Source organism: Epinephelus moara, chromosome 13 (assembly GCF_006386435.1).
Source record: "Epinephelus moara isolate mb chromosome 13, YSFRI_EMoa_1.0, whole genome shotgun sequence".
Lineage (NCBI taxonomy): Eukaryota > Metazoa > Chordata > Actinopteri > Perciformes > Serranidae > Epinephelus > Epinephelus moara.
In genome coordinates, this window is record NC_065518.1 from 38,034,719 (window position 1) to 38,044,812 (window position 10,094).

Below are 10,094 nucleotides of genomic sequence, written 5' to 3' on the forward strand. Positions count from 1 at the left end.
GGTTCCAGCTGCAGTCTTTGCTGTGTCCTTGTTCCAAAGGTTCTGATCCGAGGAAGCCAGTTGCTCGGGGTTCTTGCGGAGTTAGACGCTGGGTGCTAACTCACTTAGTTCCTTGTTGCTGGAAAGCTAGTTGCAAACCTTGTGCTTGCAAGTCTAACTTCTCTGGTTCAGGTTTGCCTCAGCCTTGAGCGTGGGCAAGTCGTGGTCCAGGAAAAGGAGAGTCTCTTAGCAATTGCCCCACCTTTGATGGTTCAGGGCAAGGAGCAAGGGCCTGAGCATCTGGGCTTTTCCAGGCCCAGTAGGAAAGAGGTGTGGGCTGCTCCGCAGTTCCTGAGTAAGAGAGCGGACTGTCTGAAGGGAGCAGACCTTCTACAGAAGCCTGTGACATCACAGAGTCACATTTCACTGCAAAAGTCCTGTCCAATCAAGTTGTGAGACTTGTATCTCACAGAGGTGTGAGGTGAGACATCCTGGAGATGGGTGTCAAATAGCTGTCTTTGGAGAACAAAGAGCATGCAGAGAAGGAAGCCTTTAAATGTCCAGTTTAGATTTTACCAAATGACAAATCATCTGTGGTCCTGTGAATCCCAACACTATCTTTTAACATTGACTCTCTGCCTGGTAAACATTTAAAGTGCTCTCACATTTTAAGTCATCTATTATGTCCCTGGTCTAGGGGAACCTAGACATAACATGATGTGACTCCCCCACTCTTCCCACTCCCAAGAAAGGTCAGTTACACAGTGCTTTGAATAACAAAGAAAGCAGTTTATTTTTCTTCAGAAGTGAGCAGTGCCCAAAACAGAAAAACAAAAATATACCAATGGTCCCTAAACTTACCAAGCAATAAAGAAAAGTGAAACAAAAGACAGTTTCCTAACCTAAACTTCTACCATCCAAAACAAGTGAAAAGAACATGGCAATGCCAAACAAAAAGGGCTTCACATTCTTACTAAAACTGTTTAACGTGCTCTTTATACAGTGCTCAACAAAATAATACTACTAGTAATTCTGCACAGTAAACTCCTAAACAAAACTCAACTCACCTACTCCATAACTGATCAAATACCTATCCTATTTAACAGGTTATCAAAAAAACACACTAGTTTACCAGATCATAAGTTTTTGCCTGCAGGTACTCACACACAATAGTACAAAACACAGTCTAAGTACTGGCTTTGTTGGTTGTGGAAGGGTGAAAGGAGGGAAGAGCTTCTGTCAGCTGATGGTTTAAAAACCCTCTGTCTCACAGTGGGCCAATCCGGCAACAGCAATCTTCTTCAGCCAGCCCAATCAGCACTCACCACCTGCCTTGCAACAACCAATCACACTGCAACACATGCACACACTCGGAGATGAGGACAGAGAACATCTTACAGATCACTGCAGATCAACACAACTGCCAAAAAATTTTCTGCAGCTTTTGACCCAAATGTAGTATTGTCTTCTGAAGCAGGTTTCTGTCAGGGGCATTGCACCTAAACAGCTCTTAGAGTCTCAAATGACCTAATGATGTCCTCAGATGTGGGCGAATGTTCTGTTTTGGTGCCATTGGATCTTGGCAGGGCTTTCAGTACTGTAGATCACAGTATCATGATTGAAAGGCTCAGACAGTGGGTGGGTGTCTCTTCACAACTGCACAATTGCCATCAAGGACTGGATGTAAAAAAAAAACCCACTTACAATTAAACACAGATAAGACAGAGGTTCTGATAATTGCTTGAGATTATAGAGCTTCAAAGGTTGCCCAGAGTATTGGGTCCCTATCAATCAATCAATCAATCAAACAATCAATCAATCAATCAATCAATTTTATTTATAAAGCCCAATATTACAAATAACAATTTGCCTCAGAGGGCTTTACAGCATACGATATCCCTCTGACCTTAGGACCCTCACTGCGGATGAGGAAAAGCTCCCCCCCAAAAAAACCTTTAAAGGGGAAAAAAAAGGTGGTAGAAACCTCAGGAAGAGCAACTGAGGAGGGGTCCCTCTTCCAGGACGGACAGACGTGCAATAGATGTCATACAGAACAGATCAACATGATAAATTAACAGTAATCTATATGACAAAATAATATATGAAGAGAGACAAAGAGAGAGAGAGATGCAGGACAGACAGTAATGATAATGGCTTACAACAACATTAATTTAAGTAATAATATTACAATAATAATTACGGCTATTGTGGTACAATATGTTGAAAGTATATATTAATATCTGATAGTACATATATATATATGACAATAATCATATGTGTATAATAACAGTAGAAGTATGACTAATGATATGATATTGTGGTACAATATGTTGTAGGGATATATTAATATTAGTGCTGGGCAACGATTAAAATTTTTAATCACGATTAATCGCATTTTAAAAAAAACATTTTTATGCTCAAAATTTAATAATGAATTCAGAGGTAGTGTATTAAACATTTTTATTCTGAAATGAAATGGTACAGTCAGTACCACGAAATGGTAGCAGTCAACAAAATATTTCTTAGAAATCTCAACTCAAAATAAATATCTAAATAAATAACAAATATAAAATCAAATATAATACCAAAGTTATTTGTGGCCACTGCCAGGGCATTAACGTTTTATCTCGTTTGTTATTGAAAAACAAGTTTTCCTCAAAGTCAGAGCCAGGTTCATAACAAGATTAAACAGGCACCTTGCTTGAGAGCAACAGCAAGGAAATATTTTAGGAACTTAAAACTGGTGCCAACATAAAGTGTCAGTCCTTCAATAAATCAGTTTTTCATCCTTCTTTTACCAGATACTACTGTACCAACAGAAACATTTTCCCTTTTCAAGGTAGCAACAAGAACATTTTTCCTTCATGAGGTAGCAACAAGAACATTTTTCCTTTATGAGGTAGCAACAAGAACAATTTTCCTTTATGAGGTAGCAACAAGAACAATTTTCCTTTTTATCAACTAGCAGCAGGAATCGTCAATATTCAGTAGCAAGTGTCCGTGCTATAGTGAGGTAAAGTGATTTAGCACAAAATTATTATAGTACACAGCTGGGATTTACTTTGCAGTGGATTTTTTAGTCTGTGAAGTCCATGTTTGATGTACAGGATTTCCTTTGAGGAATCAGCGATGCAGGCTGAGTAGTTAAACCATGACAAAATTAACTTCACATTTATCCATTCCTGACTTTACATTTTCTTACTCTGTACCAAGCCAGTTGCTAAGACACACAAGGCCATTTACATTTTCAGATGATAGAGAAACTCTCTGCTTGTGTACAATATGACCCGCAAACAATTGTAGTTGAAATGTATTACATCCACTTACACACACAAAAACTATTGTAGTTTAATTGCATTCACTATTTGCAAATACACACTAAAAGTCCTCTACATTAGTTATTGGCTCTTACTTTTTGAAGTTTTGGTTTCACTCACACACACACACACACACACACACACACACACACACACACACACACACACACAAGAAATATAAGACCTAAAATTTACCTGCATGCATCCAGTACTGTTTCCAGTTTCTGCAGCTTGTCCATTTCAGCTGCGGTTGGCATGGCAACGTTGGTGTTGTGTGTGGCAAGGACATCCCTCAGTGGCTGTTCGTTTCTGCAGACGCTTTTAATTCTGTCCACCGTGGAATTCCATCTGGTCGGAACGTCTTGTATAAGCGATTCCTTCTTTTGACCATGTTGAATTTGTTTTTTTTCTAACTCTGCAGCATTCACTGGACTGTGTTTGAAGTGGCCCACAACTTTTCTGCATTTGGCTAAGACATTGTCAAATGCACTGTTCTGCAAAGATAAGATAAGATGAACTTCATTGTCCCACAAGTGAGACATTTGGCATGGGCCAAGTGTGTGATAGAGCGCTGGAGACTGTGCGTGACGCAGGGGACGTGTTCAAAAGGCAGATGTCTGGGAGCAGCGATCATATTTCTTGCACTATCTGTGCTGAATGTGCTGACTTTATCGGAAACATTCCACTGCTGTGCAATTTGCATGAAATGTTCGCCGCATGTTTCAGCAAAATGTCTCTCTTCGGTGTTCATTACAGTCAGGGCATGTGATTGCAGTTCCCACTGTTCATCAATATAATGCACTGTAACACTGAGGTAATTGTGGTTACCTAGTGAGGTCCAGTAGTCACCAGTGAGAGTAACAGTTGGCGTGCTTTGCAATTCTGTCGCTTTTGTAGCCCTCTCTTTTTCATACAGCTCGTGTATTCTTGTTGTGATGGCACGTCTTGAAGGAAGCTCATACGTGTAGTCATTCCTTGCGATCCGAAGAATGTCTCTCAGACCGACATCTTCCACAATACTCATCGGCCTGCAGTTTCTAGCTATCCACTTCGCCATGGCATTTGTTACCTTGTCACGTTTTTGTTTATCGATACTTCTCCCACAAGCTGCATCCAACGTAGTCTGTCGGAGCCTCCCTCCGCTGTTTTGGGAGGGTGGTTTGTCGACATCAGCGGTGTGCCAAGCGTTTATATGGTACTTCAGACTCGAAGTACTTCGATGATAAGACAGCTCAGCTTTGCAGTGGTTACAGATAACCTGACTTTTATCAACTCCACCGTCCGGGAGAGATTTAAAATGAAAATGTCCACTTAAGAGCTGTGTATCTTCCTCCATTTTCTGTCCCTGCAGTGCTTTTCTTTTCCGGTTCATGCGCGCTCATGCGCAGTTCAATGCGCGGTTCAAAGTTAACGCGTTAATAACGCGTTAACTTTCCCAGCCCTAATTAATATATGGTAGTTGTTAGGGCTGGGGCAATGCGTTGACGTCGTTGAGGCCATTGACTATGTAAATACGTCGCCAATTATTAGCGTTGATGCGTCGGTTAAAACAAAAAAATGGCGGCATGCAGCGGCAGCAGCAGTGTTGTGCTATTGTGCTATGGCCTACTGCTGGAATTTGTTATTTACGTGACAATGCCTGAACGCAACACAGGCTCCACTCGATTGACATTGTACACAGTGCCGTGCTGCAGGTTCGGGCCGGGATCAGTTATAATTGTCTCACTCGGGTTGGAAAATGAAGCCGCAGCCGTGTGTGTGTGTGTGTGTGTGTGTGTGTGTGTGTGTGTGAGTGAAACCAAAACTTCAAAAAGTAAGAGCCAATAACGTCAGAGCTTACTATATTATGGTCTTGATTAAATTTGCCTCGGGCCGTTTAATACTGGGTCTCGGTACCGATCGCTGCCCGTGCCACTCAGAGGTTGCTTCTGGGCCGCTAATTGAATAGGCCTGATTTACATGTTTAAACAGGAGCTTTACTAACCTATCGATACTCCTCGTACAGCTCGGAGTGCCGGTCTTTCAAATGCTTGGCCAAGTCAGTGGCGTTACTTGACTTGGTGGTGACCACTTTGTAGCATTGCTTTAATGGGCATGTCAACGTCTTTCAGCTTTCCCTGATCATTTGCTTCGTATCCAAAATATTTCCACACAGCAATCTTGCTTTTAACATTTTCGACCACAACTGGTCGCGATGGACTCGGACTCGAACCGCTTGCACTTGCTATGTTCACGTCGCATGTGTGTGTGCGTCCAGGTCTGGGCTGCTGCTGTGAGGTGAGAGGCTGCCTGTCTGCAGCTGTGCTTGTGTGATATGGTCAGAGTCGGCTGATATTTGTGCGAACCGGCAGATCAAAGGATGGCACTTTCAGTATCATTACCCATGCAAGTTGATATCTAAATCGATACTAAGTTTTAGTATCGATACTAATCTGAGAATAGATTTTTTTGACAACACTACTGGGGACTAAATAGGCTCTCGGCCAATCACGGGGAACCTGACAGAGCCAGCATGTAATAAGCGGCCGTGTGATTGGCACAGCAGTGATAGGGGCTGTGAGTCAACCGGTGCCCAGTTTGAGAGAGCTCCTGTGTGCAGCTGAATGTGTTTATTTCTGACTGAAAGATAACATCTTCTGCTTCCATTTATCCATTTGCTACAATATGTTGGATTAATGTTAATGTGTATTTAAAGACAGTATAATTTGTGGGGGAAAAAATATAAAAAATTGTCTAATCAACCAAAAATGTCACAACCCCTCTGCAGTACCTCTGCGGACCCCCTAGGGGTCGCGGACCCCCTGTTGAAGATCTCTGCTTTAAGGCATTTTTGAAGTTTAGTTAATTGATCCGTTTCTTCTGGCTTTATCGATAAATACAGTTGTGTATCATCCACATAGATTTACAGAGTGATTTCTAATGATGTTACCTAAGGGAAGGATATATAAAAAGAACAGAATTGGTCCGAGCACAGAACCTTGTGGTACTCCAAAACAAATTTAGTACGTAGAGATGATTCATCATGAAAATGAACAAACTGAAAATGATCGGATAATTTTTCCTTAATAAAGTCTTAATAACACTGGTGATACCATTTACACCAGACATTTTACGAGAAAAGATAGGTCAACCTCATACTGGCGGTCAGGTGTGGTTAAGACATCTCTGAATGTTGCTTTTAAATAGTGTTGAAAGACACCACATCTTTGCAAATATATTTGGTAGCAGCATCAGTGCACACATTCCATTCCATTCACACTGTCCCTCTTGTATTAAGTGCCTCTTAGAGGAATTCTTTTGAAGATTCACACTGTCCCTCTTGTATTAAGTGCCTCTTAGAGGAATTCTTTTGAAGATTTATCATTTGTTATCAATAAAACTTTTTTCATCTTTTGCTGTTTTATAGGTCTGTATGGTCTTCCAAAGAGGAATGGTAAACTGAAGGACATCAGCCACTTTGATGCAGCCTTCTTTGGAGTCCACCCGAAACAGGCACACACCATGGACCCCCAGCTCCGTCTCATGCTGGAGATTGCCTATGAGTCTATCGTAGATGCAGGTGAGGAAACTAAGCTTCAAGAAAGCCTTAGCATTGATAAAGGAGCATAATATGAGTGAAAGTGGCTAGAAATGGAGGGAAAGCATCACAGTAAATGTTTGCTGGACTGATGTGTGGGTTTTTTTGGGGGTTTTTTTCTCTGTCAAGGTTTTTAAAATTTGTGTTTTACTTTAAGAGCGGGCTGATTATCTGAGTGAAGCTACCTGATGACATACAGAGTAAATGGTTTAAAAAATAATGATGTGATACAGGACTGAACCCGGCCACACTGCGTGGCAGTAAAACGGGTGTCTACATTGGGGTGAGTGGCTCGGAGGCTGGCGAAGCATTCAGCAGAGATCCAGAGGAGCTCCTGGGCTACAGTATGACTGGCTGCCAGCGCGCCATGTTGGCCAACAGACTCTCTTACTTCTTTGACTTCAGCGGTAAGCACACAACTCAACTCAACCCAACTCCAACATACACTGTCATTCTTTGGCTGTTAACACTGAAGCATACACACACACATGCAGACTGAGCAGGGGATGTCACAGTGCAATTTCACTCTTTCCATGCCTCTGTGCCGGTGATAGCCATGGCCCAAAGCATTATGTTCTCAAGTTGTCTGTCCGTCTTCCATTCCATTCTTGTAATCGCGATATCTCAAGTAAAACAGGAGGGAATTTCTTCAGATTTGGCACCAATGTTCACTTGGACTCAAGGATGAACTGATTAGATTTTGGTGGTCAAAGGTCAAGGTCCCTGTGACCTTGCATCTATCTCATTCTTGTGAACGTGATATGTCACGAGGAGACTCCAGGAAATGCTCGCTGTTAGTATTGTTAGTAAGTGCTTCCAACTAGGGGTGTAAATCACTAGGGTCATCAACCTTCCGGTTCTGGGTCGTGGTGATGCTGTGTCTGTGTTGTTTTGGTATCTCTTTTTGACAGTATTTAGTTAAAGACAACTGATTTTGGATTACGGACATCGGATCATACATAACTGAGATACATTTGGCTCTGGACTATTGTCCGACTGTGAAGAGGATTTTGGAAAACGGACCTGAAAGACGACGTCGGCCGGCAAGCTAGCTAAGTAAGTTAGCTGGTCTAGCCGTGGCTGTGGCTGTTGTAACTGTGTCTGACTGGGCTGGTATTGACACAGACTTTATTCAAATAAACAATGCCACAACCAAAAAAGAACTGTAATATTACCAATGAGGAAGTGGATGAAATAAAGACAACGCTGGGCTTTTTTTTTTTTTTTTTGTTTAAAGAAATTACAACCATCTCCAAGCAGCAGAAGATTATAATGGAGTTGTTGGGAGAAGTCAAGGAGTTGAAGAGACATAACGCAGATAAAGATAAGAGGATAGCTTTCCTGGAGGCTCAGGTAGAAGACCTGGAGCAGTATACCCGAATGAATGACATTATTGTTAGCGAGGTGGAGACCAGACCCTGGTCTTATGCTTGGGCAGCAGCGGCAGACGGTGCAGAGCCCACTGAGCCTGATCTGGACTCCCTAGAGCAACTTCTTCCACAACAAAGGAATATCAGTGGACAACAACAGTGAAGCATGTCATAAAATAAACAAAATAAAAAAATAAAAGCGATTGGCTTTGTAAATAGGAAACACAGTCATTACTCAAACAGAGGAGAAAATTGAGAGAAACTAACTTGAACATCAATGAACACATGACAAAGGAAAATGCTGACATCGCCTGACAGGCTCGCTTCCTGAGGAAGCAGAACAAAATACAATCAACATGGACATCCAACTGCAAAGTATTCATAAAGCTGAATGGCTCACAAGAAACAGCAAAAGTACTCGTCATAAAGGACATTCAAGAACTGGACAAATATCAGTAATCACTGATGGAGACAATTCCTGGGACACCAGCACATGAACTCGGGTCAGCCTGCAAACAGTGCATGAGCATTTTTCACATTCAAGAAACTTGACAGACATCATTCATCTACACCTGGAGATACTGAACATCTACTAGTACACCTTACAGAATGTGAAAAACTTGAACTATCTATTGAATATACAACTGGTATGTATGACTTTAAACAAAATATTGACTCTGAAAATAACTTTTATAACAAGTCTAGTCTTAAATGTGGAGACGGTGTCTGCCTCCCGGACTGCAACAGGAAGATGATTCCACAGGAGAGGAGCCTGATAGCTAAAGGCTCTGGCTCCTGATCTACTTTTGGTAACTTTAGGGACCACGAGTAGCCCTGCGTTCTCAGAGCGCAGTGTTCTGGTGGGATAATATGGCACTATGAGCTCTCTAAGATATGACGGAGTCTGACCATTTAGAGCTTCATAAGTTAGGAGTAGGATTTTAAATTCAATTCTGGATTTTACAGGGAGCCAGTGCAGAGAGGATAAAACAGGAGAAATGTGTTCTCGCCTCTTAGTTCCTGTCAGAAAACAGGAGAAATGTGTTCTCGCCTCTTAGTTCCTGTCAGTACACGTGCAGCTGCGTTCTGAATTAGCTGGAGAGTTTTTAAAGACTTATTAGAGCTACCTGATAAAAGGGAATTACGGTAATCCAGCCTAGAGGTAACAAAAGCGTGGACCAATTTTTCTGCATCTTTTCGGGTCAGGATAGGCCTAATTTTCGCAATATTATGCAGATGAAAAAACACAGTCCGTGAAGTTTGTTTTAAATGAGAATTAAAAGACAAATCTTGATCAAATATTACTCCGAGGTTTCTTACGGTAGTGCTAGAGGCCAGAGCAATGCCATCTAGAGAAACTATGTCATCAGATAAAGTCCTCTAGTTTCGCAGACCGGGCGAGGCGGAGGCGCAGCGCACCTGCACTCAGAGTCTGGTGTCAGTGACACATGCTGCTCTGAGTCGCGCATCCGTCTGCTTGCGCTGCAGTGCGCGCCGAGGGTTTTAATTTTTAGTGTTACATCAAAAGTTAAACACTACTTATCAGCAACCAGAAGTGTTTTTTCGTTTGTGAATATTTTTATCTTAATTCTAGGGTTGCAAGAAACTACCTTTTTGCCATAATTTTTAAGTTATTAAAGGGCCAGTGTGTAATATTTGGCATGGTTTATTGTCAATCTGAATCTGTATCTGAATATTCTACCCATTAATATGTTTATACAAGTGTATAATCGCTATAAAATAAAATTTGTTTGATTTTCGTAGCCTTATAATTATGCTTTTATATATATATAGCAAGGGCCTTGCTTTAGAGAGGTCGCCATCTTGCGCCGCCATGTATGTACGGCAGAC

The 10,094-nt window shown here is 41.6% G+C and overlaps 1 protein-coding gene across 2 annotated transcripts in view; it reads left to right on the forward strand.

Moving 5' to 3' along the window:
• Positions 1-10,094, forward strand: part of fasn (fatty acid synthase) — a 116,819-nt gene that overhangs the window by 14,800 nt on the left and 91,925 nt on the right. For both annotated transcript variants that reach the window (XM_050060257.1, XM_050060256.1), the window contains 2 exons: positions 6,703-6,855; positions 7,107-7,280. In XM_050060257.1, the coding sequence (XP_049916214.1) occupies positions 6,703-6,855; positions 7,107-7,280 (327 nt within the window). The remainder of the gene's footprint in view (positions 1-6,702; positions 6,856-7,106; positions 7,281-10,094) is intronic.